The sequence below is a fragment of the Thunnus maccoyii genome, chromosome 5 (genome assembly GCF_910596095.1).
Source record: "Thunnus maccoyii chromosome 5, fThuMac1.1, whole genome shotgun sequence".
Lineage (NCBI taxonomy): Eukaryota > Metazoa > Chordata > Actinopteri > Scombriformes > Scombridae > Thunnus > Thunnus maccoyii.
The window spans coordinates 20926021-20944477 of record NC_056537.1 but is presented as its reverse complement, the minus strand read 5'-3'; the positions used below and the strand labels follow the sequence as shown (position 1 = coordinate 20944477).

At 38.5% G+C, this 18457-nt stretch overlaps 2 protein-coding genes across 2 annotated transcripts; both read right to left on the bottom strand.

Moving 5' to 3' along the window:
- Nucleotides 1-504: 504 nt before the first annotated feature.
- Nucleotides 505-4134, bottom strand: LOC121897396 (zona pellucida sperm-binding protein 4-like). Its single transcript, XM_042411836.1, has 8 exons — nucleotides 3020-4134; nucleotides 2594-2778; nucleotides 2394-2491; nucleotides 2152-2312; nucleotides 1875-2067; nucleotides 1380-1527; nucleotides 1215-1299; nucleotides 505-1134 (listed from the first exon to the last, which is right to left on the bottom strand). Exons 1-8 carry the CDS (start codon nucleotides 4074-4076, stop codon nucleotides 1040-1042), a joined length of 2022 nt encoding a protein of 673 aa, XP_042267770.1. The 5' UTR covers nucleotides 4077-4134; the 3' UTR covers nucleotides 505-1039.
- Nucleotides 4135-9544: 5410 nt separating this feature from the next.
- On the bottom strand, nucleotides 9545-13735 carry LOC121897447 (zona pellucida sperm-binding protein 1-like). Its single transcript, XM_042411946.1, has 9 exons — nucleotides 13703-13735; nucleotides 12128-12706; nucleotides 11550-11734; nucleotides 11360-11457; nucleotides 11118-11278; nucleotides 10841-11033; nucleotides 10505-10652; nucleotides 10340-10424; nucleotides 9545-10259 (listed from the first exon to the last, which is right to left on the bottom strand). The coding sequence occupies exons 1-9, from the start codon at nucleotides 13716-13718 to the stop codon at nucleotides 10165-10167; spliced, it is 1560 nt and encodes a 519-aa protein (XP_042267880.1). The 5' UTR covers nucleotides 13719-13735; the 3' UTR covers nucleotides 9545-10164.
- Between the last annotated feature and the right edge of the window lie 4722 nt (nucleotides 13736-18457).

Below are 18457 nucleotides of genomic sequence, written 5' to 3'. Positions count from 1 at the left end.
CATCATGAAAAGATTCAATATAAATACTGTGGGACTAAAACAGTTTCTCATTCAAATGATTCAGTTTGTCAGTTAATATTCAGAAATTTCTACAGAGGTTTAATTTCAGAACCCAATCTGCCTCTTCAAAGCTGACGTATTTGTAGATTAATTTATTTTGTGTAGTATCATCTTTTATTGTTTGAAGCATCTTTAGTTTTTCCATCAAAATGTCCTTTTTTTGTTAAGAGTGTTAGATGTGATAATTCCTCTTTCCTTTTCTTTTCACCCAGACTTAAAGGGACATTTCAGTATAACTCATTTCAGCACTGTTTGTATCTTGGTTATTAAAAAAAAAAAAAAAACTTCAGATGAAATCAGTCAGGGACAAGCTGTTTTCCAAACCCAACAAGTTCCAGTTAACTTTTAAGTTAAATAAAGATGTACACAAACATCTCTGTAATGCTGTATTCAGTGTATTGTATTTATTTTAATGGGTGAGAATCCTAAATACAATTGCAACTGCAAAATTTGAGTAAAATACCATGTAAAATACATTTAACAAAAAATAAGAATGTTCCCTTCTTACAACCCTACACAAGATGAGGAGTCACTTGAAAAATGTTTGGATTTTGCGTAAAACGCTAAATGATACATTATGGACAAGAAAGGAGATCACAGATTCAGTACTGGTAAGATATGAATTTTATGAGATCAGTTGAACATTTCTAATGTCTAATTCTGAGATCTCATCAAGACAATAGGATCAAATGGAATAGCTACTATATACTATGTACAGTAAACATTTAAAGAACAGGTTTTTTTAAATTAATTTAGGAGTCATGTTAAATGACAGTTGAGTATAAAGTTCAGTATTAAGTATAATATGCACATAAATAATCAGAAGGCATTTACAGCACATCAAAGCCATTTTTAATACCGTTTTTACTACAATAATTTGGGGATTCATTCCACAATACTAGTAACTAAATCATGTTAAAGCATGTTTCAGATCTTTTGCATTCTAAGCCAAATCCTTGATCTTGAAACTCTGCACTGTTTACTCTTCCTCAGGGGCGCCTATGATCACAGGTCCAACAGAGGCCACAACCTTTGGCTCTTCCCTCTTCTGGTCCACAGCCTTGGCATCTCTCCCTACAAACAAACATACAAACATGGTCAGATTCAAGTGGACTTTGCTAATGAATTCTGCATATTATAAATCAATCACTTACTTTTTCTACTTTTTCTGTAGCATGATGGCTCACAGGAGCCTCCAGGTACAGGGCTGCACACAGCTGTACTGCAGTGGATGTACACCTGAACAAGGAAAACAGTGTTGTCAGATTCATACAGAAATATTTTGCAGCAACTTTTTCTTTTAATCATTTGATCATTACCTGTTCCCTCATGGGTGTTAGTGAGCCGGGATCCACAAAGGTAAACATTTTGAAAAGGAAACGCCTGTAGTGACTTGGGAAGTCCAGGCCAGAGGAGGCATCAACTGGAACCAGTGAGGACAAGTAGCGATCATCCCTGTATGGACACCTGGGTGAAGAGCAAATTAGGTCAAGGCAATGACAATTACATAGTTTCAGATTAGTTTAGTTTAGTTTTCTCCACTGGAGAACAATTTTTATCTGTACAATGGCCTGCTAAGATGTTATCTTGGTCACAATTCTTTAATAACCAAACTTAAGGAATTCTTACCAAAATGTTTGTTACATGTTTGTTTAAAAAAACATCACTGGCAGATATTTATGTAAAACTCTCTTAAATTAGTATCAGCCTCAAAACTAAAATAATCAGTAATAGTGAGCAGACCTGATAGAAGTATAAACTTTGACAAAACTTGAGCATGTTGTCACATACAGGACAATTGATGTTTTAGTTACCCGTCTATCAGAATGTCCCACTGGGGCAAACTGTGAGGGTTGGGGCTTATGGTTGTCCAACAGCGACCAAGAGTCAGGACAAGCATGGGATCTGTCCTCTCCAGTAGTTGAACCTCCACGTACACTGGGTCCCTTAGTACTTTGGTCACAGGATAGTCTGCCTCCGTAAAGAAAGAGCTATAGACCACATCCACTGTAAGAGCAGAGATACCAGTTAATATTATATTATGAAATGATCTACAAACAATACAAAGCTACAAGGCTGACAAACACTTACCTTCATTACAACCCTTTGTATAGCACTGTCCGTTAGCCAACCTCAGCGCCACTCTGATGGGTCCCAGACCAACAGCTGGTAGAGGAGGATCTTGTAATGGCGCAACATCTACAACCACAGTTTCAACAGAAGTGCCAATGTACCTACACTGGAAGAGCAATCTGAAAAGAGAAAACTGGCATTATGTTGCTTGGCCAGAACATTTACTTGAACACTGTAACACTAAAAAAAAGATCCCCTACTCAAAGTAGCTGTCCCTGGTAATGGCTCCAAGAGGCCCAACTCCGACCTCATATGAGGAGGACATCCTGTTCTCATAGATTATGACACCAGGCTCCTCCTACAAAAGGCAAGAAAAAAATCGGCACTGTGGGGTGAAATTCTGCATAGACTCTATTTATTTGTTTTGTTTTATGAAAAATAGAGAAAATACAGGTCTTACCATAACAACAGAGCCACAGCCAGTAACAGGAAACTGGTAGATGGCGAAGTGTGAATTAGAGTCAACATGAGTACAGCCTTGACCTTCTCCCGCCAGTGAGATTGACTCAAGGTCAATGTTGGGCAGAGTAGCATCTCTGGCCACTACCACAATGAACTGGGCATCCTTTGTGCACTGGACAGTTACTGGTGGCACAAAAACACGAATTGATAGGTTGAAAGATTAGATGTTATTGACGAAACATAAGAAATACAAAGATGTAGAACACATCTTTATCAGATTATTTGTTTTGGTTTATTGACAAAACTCCAATCAGTTTTAAAATACAACATGTCATCAACTAGACAAGGCAACTAGAAAAATAATTAGATAATAATTCAGAGAATAATTTTTTTTAAGAGAATTACAGCCTTTTCAAAAACTTACCTGCTTTTCCAAAGTAGCACTGTCGGCCATCAAAGCAGCAGTTTATGGCTTCACATCCAGCTGCAGAGATATCAGGATGTCCGCACGGTATTCTCACACTTGCAGCCACCTCACAACTCTGGACAGGCTCACTCTCCTTTGGTGTCTGTGGCACTCCAGGGTGCTGCCGTTGAGGGACCTGCTGCACCTGATCATGGAATACCTGAGGATGTTTAGGATCCTTGGGCGGTGGACGGACTTGTGGTGGCTGAGGATGTTGAGGATACGTGGGCGGTGGACGGACTTGTGGTGGCTGAGGATGTTGAGGATACCTGGGCGGTGGAAGGACTTGTGGTGGCTGAGGATGTTGAGGATACCTGGGCGGTGGAAGGACTTGTGGTGGCTGAGGATGTTGAGGATACGTGGGCGGTGGACGGACTTGTGGAGGCTGAGGATATTGAGGATCCTTGGGCGGTGGACGGACTTGTGGTGGCTGAGGATGTTGAGGATACGTGGGCGGTGGACGGACTTGTGGAGGCTGAGGATGTTGAGGATACGTGGGCGGTGGACGGACTTGTGGAGGCTGAGGATATTGAGGATCCTTGGGCGGTGGAAGGACTTGTGGTGGCTGAGGATGTTGAGGATACGTGGGCGGTGGACGGACTTGTGGAGGCTGAGGATGTTGAGGATACGTGGGCGGTGGACGGACTTGTGGAGGCTGAGGATATTGAGGATCCTTGGGCGGTGGACGGACTTGTGGTGGCTGAGGATATTGAGGATCCTTGGGCGGTGGACGGACTTGTGGTGGCTGAGGATATTGAGGATACCTGGGCGGTGGAAGGACTTGTGGTGGCTGAGGATACTGAGGATCCTTGGGCGGTGGACGGACTTGTGGCGGCTGAGGATATTGAGGATCCTTGGGCGGTGGAAGGACTTGTGGCGGCTGAGGGCGTGGAAGAATCTTTGGTGCCTGAGGAGGTGGAGAGCCCTTTGACATCTGAGCTTCTGTCTCTGTCCAAACTAAGCACCCTAGCAGTGCTAGCGCCACTAAAGAGGTGGCACTCCAATGCTTTGCCATGGTTTCACAGCAGTTTGACCTGGACAGTCCCCAAGTGTACCAGTTGTGTGCTGCCACATTTATATGTGACTAGACTTGATGTTTTAAAAACCCTGCCTCTGCAGCTAAATAACCACCAATCACGGCTTCCTAACTTCAATAGCTACTTAAAAATCACAGGGGTTAATTATGTAATGATTTGAGAAGCCTTTGGGCAACTTTACAAGACCAATTTTATGAGTGGCAGAAGGGGATGAGACGCATTTGGCCTATCACATCAGGTGATGGGGTGAACGACAGTTTGACATTAAAGTATTTACTCAGAAATCCAACATTTGGGTTACAATAACCTTTTCAAAAGGTCTTTGTGAACCCAATTTGTCACCAAATATTTATTTTGCTAGTGCACAATGGCAGACATATTGATCTTTTCTCTGAATCTGTAACATTTACCAAACTTTGTTAATTTGACGGCCTGCACTTCACCCCAAACTAGGTTAGTCATTTTACCCTTGCTGCTGCGGTGCCTATTATGAACATATTCACTCATACCACCATTACTTAACACAGCCATGTTGCACTTTCCTGTACAGACAGCTCTAAATCCAGTGCAAAAGAAACACATGAAGCTTAAATATATCTGCAAGTCTTGGAAAACCTTTCGATCTGAACATGACTGTATGGTATTATATAGTGATTTTGGCTAAGTAAAGGTATTTTCTGTTTATGATAACTGCCAGTTTTACAATTGCTTGGGGTAATGATGTTTGAAGTGAATTTTTTGAATTAATGCATTTGAGGTGAATTTTAAAATTGACCTTGCAGTGGACCAGAGCTAACCCTAACAACCCACTAATGGAGCATTCCAGAAAGACATGAATAAAAGCTCATAAGTTGTTATATATCTCTCAATATAAGAAAGGATATTCGTCAATTTGGAAACAACCCATTAATCCAAATAGGGAAAAAACTGTTCTGTGGGAATCATGGGTGGGTAAGAACCCTCAAAAAGTTATTGATTTGTATAGAGCAGGCATTTTTAAGTCCTTTCAAGAGCTTAAAGATGATTTTGGCATAGCAGACAAGAGGGAGCTTTGGAGGTATATCCAAATCAGGAGTTATATTAGATGAAAAGGAGAACAACCTATTATCCTATTTTAATTTGCCTAGGAGTGTACAATCAGCTTCAGTCTTTTATAAGATGATGGCAAACACTCTGCACAGGAACTGTGAAAATTTAAGGAAAATATGGGAAAGAGATCTTAGAACATAGAAGAGGATAAATGTAAAAATATGGTGACAGATGTTGGGTGGTCAGTTAGAGACACAGTAGACAAATTTACACATTACAGTAGGTATTATTATACACCAGTTTAACTTTAAAAAATGGGACTCATAAATGACCATTATTGTTGGGAGTGTAAAAATGAAACAGGTGCTTCTCCTCATTTATTTTCTTTTGTTTCTCCTTCTTTGAAACAAATAAAGTAAAGTAAAGTATTGGTGAGTGGTTGCATAGGCCACTGCCAGAAATCCCTCAGCAGTGCTTATTAGTCAACTGGTCTGTCCTACCAACGCCGCTTCAAGGATCGTTCTCTGCCATTGGAAGAGCCAGACAAAACCAGGTCTTGCTGAGTGGTTAAAATTGATGACAGACGTTTCCTCTTTAGAAGCTTTAATCACAAGGACTAATAATTACCAAGGAAAGTTTTGTGAAATTTGGTCTAAGTTTCTGATATATATAAAGGAAAGAACCTAACATGAAGTAAATATTCCTACAGTTTGTTTTGTTTTTCAAGGGAAATATGCTACCCCACATATTGATACATGGTGCAATCTTATTTTTTATTTTTCACCTGTCTCCATAGTCTACTATTTGTTTGTTTTTTGCTATACCTGTCGCTAATTCTGTTTGCCGATGTATTTTGTTTTTATTCTTCTGTTTGTTCTGTTGCTTATTTTTCATTGATGTACTGTAGTAACTGGTCCTGTGTGTTTTTATGCATGAATAGTTGAAAAAGTTAATAAAACTTTAATTACAAAAAAAAAGTACAGAATATATTTCTGTTTGGTCAAATTTAATTATTCTTTACATAACTTAAGTGAGTGTGACAATGCAATACGTTGCATCAAGAAGAAGTAAGACATACATAATCCCATATCGATTGAGATCTTTGTTTTATGTGGAAAGTATGAGAGTGTATTTACACATCACCTCTTCAGTGGAGATCTTCATACATCAACGTTTTCTGAAGAAATTGTTGGACATATTGGGTTAACTTAGCTAAACATTAGCCTAACAAACCGGCTGGTGGGAGCTGGTTGCTAGTGAAGAAACTAGGAAGCTACTGGTCCTAACTAAAAATAGTTTGGCACATAACCCTCCCAAAAAGGCTACAAATTGTCATATTCACACTTCAGCTGTTGTACGGATTAGAGCAACACGTACAGTGAGCTTTAGAGGTGCTGGTAGGTGAATTTTATAACCTTTTGACAGAATCAGACTGGCTGTGATCCACTGTTTCCAGTCTTTCTGTTAAGCTAAGCTAATTGGCTGCTGGCTCCAGCTACATAGATATGGAGAGTTTTAAGGGCCGAAACTATATATATATATATATATATATATATATATATATACACACAAATATATATACACATAAATATACACATAAATAATTGTATAATTAATGCTTAATTGTCACCATAAATAAATAAATCACAAATTAAATGAGACATTAAATATATAAATGTTAAATGTATTGGTGTATTTATTTATTCATTTGTATATTTATATATTTACACATGATACATTTATTTACATTTATTTATCTATTTATAATTTTTTTTATTTATTCATACCTTTATTTATCCATAGTGTAACTTGCTGCTGCTTAACAAATAAATGTGTCAACTTCATCCATCTAAAGGCAGGGGGCGGGTTAAAGCCTCTGATTGGTCACCCTGCAGCTTCAGTTGCTGTATTGTCTCTGTGAGGATCGGGAATACAGCTTCATCAATTTTTGTGTCAGTCAGGGCCAATATCATTCCAATTCATTCAGCGTAGCCCTCAATCTGATCTAAAAAAGCACAGAAATTGGCATTTGCCTCCATCTGTTCAGCTACAGCCAACATATCTACCATTGTAACACACAAGATTTCATTAAGATTTAATAAAGATCTGCATCGTGTGCTGCCATCATGAATTAGGCAAAAGCAGTAGATTCAAATTCAATCACCAATCACAGAGCAGAGTCCACCCCTGACTTTTGATAAATAAATTAATATACGAATGAATAAATAAATATACTAATGTATAAATATATATATATAAATGAATAAATAAATACAAAAATAAATCTAACATGGTGACAATTAAGCATTAAATTATATATTTATTTGTGTATTCATTTATTTAACCATTTTATTATATAATTATATATTCATTGATTTAGTTAGGCCCTTTTTTTGGCACTCAAAACCTGCCATACATATATAGCAAAAGATAATGAAGTGGTATCAATTTTCTGATTTAACTCTCAGGAAGAACATCTCCACATAATTAGTGACATGTAATTACAGCCTCATGCCTTCCGTGTAGGAGAAAAATCTTAATCAGTATGGAATTATATATGTCCAGATGTTGCTAAAGTGTATTAAATTTCATAGTTACAATTTTCTAATGGAAATGATAAGAAACAGTAATGTGGATTGATCAAATCCAACCACAACTGTCTGACAGGGTCAGTATCAGTGCCAATAATGTGCCAGTAAATCACATTACCAAGCCAGAAGAAATAGTACTTGTATTCAAAACAAATTTTTACTAGGATGCCTACTGTGGGAAAAGAGGTTGACTGCAGACAGCAGAATAGCTGCTCTTTGGCTCTTGCCTTTTGAAAAGCAGTTGAATCAAATCAAAAATCTGCCAAAAAATCACAGTATGAACTGAATGTACTCAAACAAGTGTACAAAAATCTTCTCCGTTATGAAGATAAAAATGCTTGTTTCTTTACACTTATGCCTGAACCTGCAGTAAACCTCAAACCAATCAAACATAAAATTCTGACATTGTCTTTAAAATGTGTTCATGTACATCCTTTAAACTGCTGATTAAAATAATCAATAGGATAACATTTAGTGGATGAAAGCATATTGTTACTGACCCACCTCTCATTTTTCTGGGATTGTTTTGGGACTTCATGCATTCTGAAAAGGCATTCTTTACAGCAAATCAAATGTTATTAAAGAAGAAAATCCACTCTAACACTGTAATTTACATGTTTTTTTCTACATAGTTGCAGAGCTCCATTTGAACATGTGACTTTAAAGAGGAATTCCAATAATTTTACACATGAAAGTGTGTTTACAGGATCTTGGGGAGTACTACTGCACATGTGAAAAAAGTTGTATAAAGGTAGCTGCATGAAGTCTGATAAATCGCCTCAAGTGATGTCACTTGAGGCAGTGTCGGTTGGGACTGAAGACTACAAGTTGAACATGAAAAAAATCAGGGGATGTGGAGTTAGAAAGAAGTGAGTTTACCAGACCTCTGTTGCCCACTCTTCATCTCTGCTAAATGCTAGCAACTCAAGGTTACATTAGCCTCTACACTTGAGTCAAGCTGCATTGTAGGTAATGTAGGCACCATGTTTTGACAAAGAAGAAGAATGCATGGTATAAAAAAGATCTCTTTTTCTGAACTGTCCATTATTATAGGTGTGCAATGATACTTGGTATTGGTATTCTTTAAAGTAGTTTTCTCCTTAGGCTGAACAACACAGACAGAAATATGGTGGTGATCATGTTGAAACAAATCCTGGAGCCTCTCCACAGAAAGTGAATAATGATAGATATAACAAGATTGTTCCTTCACCACCCTACACAAGATCAGAAAATGACACAAGTACATTGGCTCAAATGCTTTACCTGACGATTTCAATTTAGCGTTACTTTGCAGTACACCTCTAAACTTTAGACGCAAATATTGCACTTTTAATACCCAACAGCTGTAGTCACTACTAAATATGAAAAATGTACATACATAAAATGTGATTCATTAATATGATGTATTATTGCAGATTAAACAAGTCAACAATATTAAAATTAGCTACACTAAAACCAGCTTAAAAGTTTTCACATTACTGTCTTGATAATTAAAACACACAAAGGAGGTCTTTTTTATAAGAAGGGTACTTTTATTTTTTAACTATATTTTGCCATTACTTGTCTTCACTAGCAAATGTAAAATTTCAAATGCAGACTTGTTGCAATTGCAACTTGTAATTGTATTTAAGTGTAAGGATATTTATACACATTGTGGTACCACTGTATTACTTTAACTTACTGTATATAAATGGTCTTCCACCACAACAATCATTTTAATTGCTTGTCTTTTCCATTTTAAAGGCTTAATTCTCATACCATGTCAAGACAGTTAAATCAGTTAATAGTCAGTAAGACAGTTAAAATCTTATTCACATATTGTATTATTTTACAAAAGTAATTTCAAGTAAAGGTCAGTTCAAATGCCAAATGCCAAATGTCACATTTATTAGAATGTCACTGAGTCCACAAAAATAATAGAAATATGCAATTACAGTTTCAGTCCTTCTATTTTATCTCTTGTGAGTTTTGAAAATTGGTTATTGACCCTTAAGCAGTATTTTCAACTTTGCAACTTGGAATTACCCTGAATTACCATTAAGGTACTGTGGGTTGACAAAACAATATAAACACTTATATAACCAGTTGAATTAACACCTTGCTGACACAGTGTCAACAGAAACTGCATATTGTAAGTTTTAAATATTATCTATTAAGGATAATTGTATTGCATTTGATTATGATCTGGTAAACCGGTAAGTTTCGTAAGATGAGATTTAAAGCACATCATAGCCAAATTTCATGAGTTCAAATTTGACTACAGTGATTTGAGGATCCACTTCATTCCTCCTGCAGCACACTTTTGGCTCTTTACTAGTTTTTGTAAACATTACAATTACTTACAAGTCATTTTAATTGCACATCACAAATAATGAAGCATGTCAATATTCCAAATGCTTCACCAAAATTTCTCAGCTAAATTCTTGATCTTGAAACTCTGCACTGTTTACTCTTCCTCAGGGGCGCCTATGATCACAGGTCCAACAGAGGCCACAACCTTTGGCTCTTCCCTCTTCTGGTCCACAGCCTCGGCATCTCTCCCTACAAACAAACATACAAACATGGTCAGATTCAAGTGGACTTTGCTAATGAATTCTGCAGATTATAAATCAATCACTTACTTTTTCTACTTTTTCTGAAGCATGATGGCTCACAGGAGCCTCCAGCTACAGGGCTGCACACAGCTGTACTGCAGTGGATGTACACCTGAACAAGGAAAACAGTGTTGTCAGATTCATACAGAAATATTTTCTATCAGTTTTTTCTTTTAATCATTTGATCATTACCTGTTCCCTCATGGGTGTTAGTGAGCCGGGATCCACAAAGGTAAACATTTTGAAAAGGAAACGCCTGTAGTGACTTGGGAAGTCCAGGCCAGAGGAGAGATCAACTGGAACCAGTGAGGACAAGTAGCGATCATCCCTGTATGGACACCTGGGTGAAGAGAAAATTTAGTTAATGCAATGACACTGAATTCAAAATGAATTAGAAAGTCAGTGTTTTTTATAGAATTAATTTCCCCTCACACTATTTCTAGTGAGCAGACCTGACAGAAGTGTAAACCTTGACAAAACTTGAGCATGTTGTCACAAACAGGACAAGTAAATTGATGTTTTAGTTACCCGTCTATCAGAATGTCCCACTGGGGCAGACTGTGAGGGTTGGGGCTTATGGTTGTCCAACAGCGACCAAGAGTCAGGACAAGCATGGGATCTGTCCTCTCCAGTAGTTGAACCTCTACGTACACTGGGTCCCTCAGTACTTTGGTCACAGGATAGTCTGCCTCCGTATAGAAAGAGCTATAGGCCACATCCACTGTAAGAACAGAGATACCAGTTAATATTATATTATGAAATGATCTACAAACAATGCAAAGCTACAAGGCTGACAAACACTTACCTTCATTACAACCCTTTGTAAAGCACTGTCCGTTAGCTAACCTCAGCGCCACTCTGATGGGTCCCAGAGCAGCAACTGGTAGAGGAGGATCTTGTAATGGCAAAACCTCTACAACCACAGTTTCAACAGAAGTGCCAATGTACCTACACTGGAAGAGCAATCTGAAAAGAGAAAACTGGCATTATGTTGCTTGGCCAGAACATTTACTTGAACACTGTAACACTAAAAAAAAGATCCCCTACTCATAGTAGCTGTCCCTGGTAATGGCTCCAAGAGGCCCAACTCCGACCTCATATGAGGAGGACATCCTGTTCTCATAGATTATGACACCAGGCTCCTCCTACAAAAGGCAAGAGAAAATGTGTTAGATGGGGTAACAATCTGTGAAAGTTGTCTTTATTGTTTGAAAAGTAGAGAAAATAAAGATCTTACCATAATGACAGAGCCACAGGAAGTAACAGGAAACTGGTAGATGGCGAAGTGTGAATTAGAGTCAACATGAGTACAGCCTTGACCTTCTCCCAAAAGTGAGATTGTCTCGAGGTCAATGTTGGGCAGAGTAGCATCTCTGGCCACTACCACAATGAACTGGGCATCCTTTGTGCACTGGACAGTTACTGGTGGCATAAAAACAGAAATTGATAAGTTGAAAAATTAGATGTTATTGACCAAAGAAAATGTTACAAGACTATGAGTCAACAGCCACACGAGCAGCTATTTGAGAGTTTAGGTACAGCTCTGCTTTGAACTAAATGTTAACATGATGACAATTTTACCATGCTGATGTTCACCATGACAACCTTAGTTTAGTGTGTAAGCATGCTAACATTTGTCAAATTTAATCCAAAGAAGCATCTTACCATTGTATTATTCTATCAGGATAATTGTATTTTTAGTGAAGTTAAACATTTGTGTCATCCATTGACAAAATGCAGTATATACACAACACATCCAGAAAAGTGACCCTGTTACTCTTTGAAAATCAATAATAGCCTTGTCAAAAAAATCACCTGCTTTTCCAAAGTAGCACTGTCGGCCATCATGGCAGCAGCTAATGGCTTCACATGCAGCAGCAGAGATATCAGGAGCTCCACATGGGATTCTCTGGCCCTGTTCCACCTCACAGCTGTGGAAAGAATGCGGGTTTGGCTGACTGGGTTGATGTGGCTGATGTGGCTGATGTGGCTGATGCGGTTGCTGCGGTGGATATGGCTGATACATTTGAGGGTCCTGTGGGGCTTGAGGAGGCTTGGAAAATGCTCGAGGAGATCCAGGGAACTTTGGTGCTTGGGGATATTGAGGAAACCTTGACGAGGAAGCAGGTTGACGGAACTGTGGTGTTTGAGGATATTGAGGAGCCTTTGGTGGTGAAGGAGGTGAGACCTGTGGTATTTGAGGATATTGAGGAGCCTTTGGTGGTGAAGGAGGTGAGACCTGTGGTATTTGAGGATATTGAGGAGCCTTTGGTGGTGAAGGAGGTGAGACCTGTCGCATTTGAGGATATTGAGGATATTGAGGAGCCTTTGGTGGTGAAGGAGGTGAGACCTGTGGTATTTGAGGATATTGAGGAGCCTTTGGTGGTGAAGGAGGTGAGACCTGTGAGACTTGATCATACCGAGGATATTGAGGAGTCTTTGGTGGTGAAGGAGGTGAGACCTGTGGTATTTGAGGATATTTAGGAGCCTTTGGTGGTGAAGGAGGTGAGACCTGTGGTATTTGAGGATACTGAGGAGCCTTTGGTGGTGAAGGAGGTGAGACCTGTGGTATTTGAGGATAATGAGGAACCTTTGGCGGTGAAGGAGGTGAGACCTGTGGTATTTGAGGATAATGAGGAACCTTTGGTGGTGAAGGAGGTGAGACCTGTGGTATTTGAGGATACTGAGGAGCCTTTGGTGGTGAGGCAGTTTGGATCTGTCGCATTTGAGGATATTGAGGAGCCTTTGGCGGTGAAGGAGGTGAGACCTGTGAGACTTGATCATACTGAGGATATTGAGGAGCCTTTGGTGGTGAAGGAGGTGAGACCTGTGGTATTTGAGGATATTGAGGAGCCTTTGGCGGTGAAGGAGGTGAGACCTGTGGTATTTGAGGATAATGAGGAACCTTTGGCGGTGAAGGAGGTGAGACCTGTGGTATTTGAGGATAATGAGGAACCTTTGGCGGTGAAGGAGGTGAGACCTGTGGTATTTGAGGATATTGAGGAGCCTTTGGTGGTGAGGCAGATTGGATCTGTCGCATTTGAGGATATTGAGGAGCCTTTGGTGGTGAAGGAGGTGAGACCTGTGAGACTTGATCATACTGAGGATATTGAGGAGCCTTTGGTGGTGAAGGAGGTGAGACCTGTGGTATTTGAGGATATTTAGGAGCCTTTGGTGGTGAAGGAGGTGAGACCTGTGGTATTTGAGGATATTGAGGAGCCTTTGGCGGTGAAGGAGGTGAGACCTGTGGTATTTGAGGATAATGAGGAACCTTTGGCGGTGAAGGAGGTGAGACCTGTGGTATTTGAGGATATTGAGGAGCCTTTGGTGGTGAGGCAGATTGGATCTGTCGCATTTGAGGATATTGAGGAGCCTTTGGCGGTGAAGGAGGTGAGACCTGTCGCATTTGAGGATATTGAGGAGCCTTTGGTGGTGAAGGAGGTGAGACCTGCGAGACTTGATCATACTGAGGATATTGAGGAGCCTTTGGTGGTGAAGGAGGTGAGACCTGTGGCGTATGAGGATATTGAGGAGCCATTGCTGGTGAGGCAGGTTGGGCCTGTTGCATTTGTGGGTATTGAGGAGCCTTTGGCGGGAGAAACTGCGGTGCCTGAGGAGGTGGAGAGCCCTTTGACATCTGAGCTTCTGTCTCTGTCCAAACTAAGCACCCTAGCAGTGCTAGTGCCACTAAAGAGGTGGCACTCCAATACTTTGCCATGGTTTCACAGCAGTTTGACCTGGACAGTCCCCAAGTCTACCAGTCATGTGCTGCCACATTTATATGTGACTAGACCTGATGTTTTAAAAACTCCACCTCTGCAGCTAAATAACCACCAATCAAGGTTTCCTAACTTCAATAGCTACTTAAAAGGTTCAGGGGTTTATTATGTAATGGTTTTTTACATTATTTAGGTGGACGCCTTTTGGCAACTTCACAAGATCAGTTGTACGGGCAGGATAAGGGGATGAAACACACGTGTCCTATTACATCTCCTGAGGTGGATGACAGTTTAACATTAAAGTATTTATTGACAAATCCAAGATTCAGGTCACAAAAACTTTTTCAAAGGTCTTCATAACCTCAAGCTTTATTTGTCACCAAATGTTTATTTTGTGCACAATGCACATAACATCCCTGGCTTGATTTGTTTGCAGTTTGTCTTTTGCCCATAACAGTCAAAGGTTTGGATGACACTGAAAAGGTAACAAGCCACAAAACAGGGGACATATTGATCCTCTCCTCAGAATCTGGAACAAAGTTTTGCCATACTATGTCAAACCACACTTAAACCTAAACTTTGGCTGTGGTTTTCACTACTGCTGTAGTCTCTATTATGAACACACTCACTCATATAACTTGGCATTCATTAGGGTCATCATACAACACATTACAAACAACATTTAAATAAAGTAAAAGTAAAAAATACATACATAACAGCCAATGAGTCACTCTTACATAGATGGGCTTGGTTTATGGCCATGTGGCTTCAGACCAATTGTTTTCCCAACTTGGCAGAGTGGCATGTGCCAAATAAAACAAAATAAAAAGAGAACCTGCAATGAGATATAATATATATAAAAATATATAAATGTCTGGCAAAAGGATATTTCTTTAATGACACAGGATGTCTCACCTATGCATATTTTACCACATGGGCTTTGTATCATATAAATAAAATTGTTATTTTTGCAGGTACTACAATTCTTAATGCTGATGCTCCTCCAATTGGTAGGGTGGTTGAAAGACTTTTTTTATATACTGGCTTATGCAAGCTGCACACTTGAAGAGATTCACTTCTAAGCCTAATGTTGGAGACTTCGATATGTTGACATGCTCCACATCTCTATCCTTTTTGTTTCTTGTCCTTTTAAAAGTCATCATAGGTAAGTCTTTGAAGGTTTCTTTCATTAGCTCAGTTGGCGCTGGCAAAGTGGTGAACCAGCCGACATCCATGGCAGTATGGCTAAAAACATGTCTTCTGATGAGAAACAGTTTGTATGATTCTTGGTGTACTTTTGTACATTACCATTGATATATTTATCTGTGATATGCTAAAAAAGGCAGCAGCCCAAGTATATAAGTGTTTAAGTCTGCAAACTGAGTAATGTTGTTTACACAGCCATCTGTGTTTGAGATTTAATTAATTTCAAACTCAAATTTGTACTCTTGTCTTTTGCTGTCTTCGGGTAGCACCACAGAGTAAAGCGATAGCCCTTTTCTTGAAACTCAATAATCAAACTGGTGTGTTAGTTTGACAATGCCTTCATTACATCTCTGTGATGACAGATGTTGAGGAAACTCCTGTGGTAGGGACTCTCTAAACATCCTGATTAAAACAAATCTCAACTGATCTAAAATCATACTGACAAGATTTTGTCATTAGGTCATGTTTCAGGCCAGCTCAACACCTATTCAGTTTTATTTCACAAATGAAAAAACACAAACTTCAACTGGAGCTTAAACTCCGCAAACTAAAAAAAATTACAACAAATTACAACCAAAAGGTTTAATGTCATTAAACGCATTTTAACAGCAATTAGAACTAGTCCTAGGTTTATTTAGGCTTTTCAGGCAAGCTTTTTCATGAACATAATATTAACAAGAACAGGACAATGAAACTGTTGCTTTGTTGAAAAGGAAGTGGAACAAGCTTCATCTTCAATTAAGTTGGTTTTCTCAGCTAATTAAATGATAAAAACAAACTGTTAACAATTTGCAGACAAGCTAACTGAAAAGTTGGATTTGAGATGAATTTTTTTTCCATGTCACTCTCTGGTTTGACCATGTTGTGGCTCTATCTTCTCTGTCTCTGCTACAAGCAAACACCACAGATGTATCAGTGGCAGGACACACACACACACGTTTGTATAGGTATCTTAGCGAGGACAGTCATTGACATAATGCATTCCCTAACCCCTAACCCTAACCTTAACCATCACAACTAAATGCAAAACCCCAACCTTTACCCTAAACTGAGCCTAAACCCAATTCTAATGTTGACCCTAAAACCAAGTCTGGACCCTCAAACAGCCCTTTGAAGGTGTGTCAGGAAGTGAGGACCGGCCAAAATGTCCTCACTTTTACAGCCTGTCTGTCTCATACAGTAACAGTTAACACCACCACTAGATTTTAAATGTCTCATAATACTTTTACACATTTATAACCTGTCTGTCACGTGGAGATTTGGGCACACACACACGCACACACACACACACACACACACACACACACACACACACACACACACACACACAAACACACACACACACACACACAAAAATACATTAATCAATCAATCAATCATCAATTGCCTTTTTTTGGGACCCCATTAACAACAGAGCTGGCTTCTGTATTTTCTAAAGACCTATAGCACCAACAGTCATGCTAATAATGGAAAATCCTTCAACTGAATTCAAATACATCAATCAATCAATTAAAATCTGTATTGTGAAATTGTCTTCCTTTAATCATATAATTTCTCTCCAAATCCCTAAATTGCTCCACAGTGGCAACTGCTTGGACATAATGACACACATGGTGATTTCATTCCAACATAAACCTACAGTGATAACTGAGATGGAAAACAGCAATATTTCACAAACGCTACCAAAAGTATTGTTTTCTTTTTGTTAAATTAATTCCTTGTTTCTGTTTTATAAGAATGTTTGTATGTTTTCTGCTCTTGTTATTTGTTTTCTGAGGTCATTTATTTACTTCTCCTATCGTCTCCAGAAACGTTATTATTGGGTTTTAGCTCTTGCAATAATTTATTTTCTAAAATGTTGTTATATTTATGTTGACAGTTAGCACCTGCTAAGGCCAAAGATCTAATTTGATTCATTACCAGGTGAAAATATTGTCATATGGTGACTGTCAATTCAAGAACTGATTTTCCAGCTTTATTGAGTGTGTTTGTCTCTGTGTTTGTATACCGTAGTAGTTGTACTTTATTTGATTATTTCCATTTTATACAACTTTATACTTGTACTTCACCTCAGAGGAAAATGTTGAACTCCATTACACTTATCTAACATCAGTTTTTGCTTACTCTGCAGATTCCAGTTTTCTAACAATCTTTTAAGGCATTTCATGGACAACAAACATGCAAAGTTTCAGCACTCCAGTATATGTTGTGAGCAGATGGTACACACTAAAAGTTTGGATCAATATATAGCATCAATACAACACTGGGTTAACTTCACCCAGCAGCAATCTGTGTTACGCACTGAGTACAAAACGTGTAATGTGCATATGACATTCAAAAGATACACAAGTTATTAACAATCAATAACAAAACATAACATGGAAGTTTAAAAAAAGTAGAGTAGATTATAACTTAAAACTATATTTTAGTTTGGGTAAATAAACCAACAGTAAAATAAAAAATAACACTAAAACTGGGTAAAAACAACCCTTTTTCTTGAGTGGCTTTCTGGGTCACATTAACCCAGTATTGTGTTGTAGTTATATTAACCCAAACTGGGTGGCTGCGTTTTGACCCAATGATTTTAAGTGTGTAAGGACTTAAAATAAAAACAAGATACATTAGAACAAATAAAAGAAATTACAATAAAATTAGAATAGAATAAATAGAAAAAGTAATAGATACAATAATATATATAACAGAAAAAGGGATGTTTAATGAAAGCTGTGGTAGATGAATCACGTAGCTCCACATGTGGTTACAACATTGAAAAGCTGCTCACACATTAACAAAAATAATACATATATAACATATATAATACTGTAACTGAAAGGTGCCATTTGGTTAAAGTTTCCCTCCACTCAAAAATATGTTTTTCCTCCTGTGCCGACAATTGAATGTTTGAGCTTCATGAACTAGAAGACTGTTTCAACTTTCATCTGCTGAAAGTGGAAAGTTTCTCTGAGCTCATTGAAAATCTGATTTTCTGTTATTTGTGACATCACAACTAGTTTGGAAACCAAATGTTGTCCAATATTCAACTTACACAGGTGTGACATGGAAACTTGAGGCTTTCAGTGAACACTGATAATAGACTTTACAGTGAAATAGGAGGTATCTTATGTCCATCAGTTTAATTTCTGAAATGAAAAATATTTACATATTTTAGATTCTGGAATTCTTAATGAGGGAGAAGGAGGAGATTTAAAGGATTTTAACA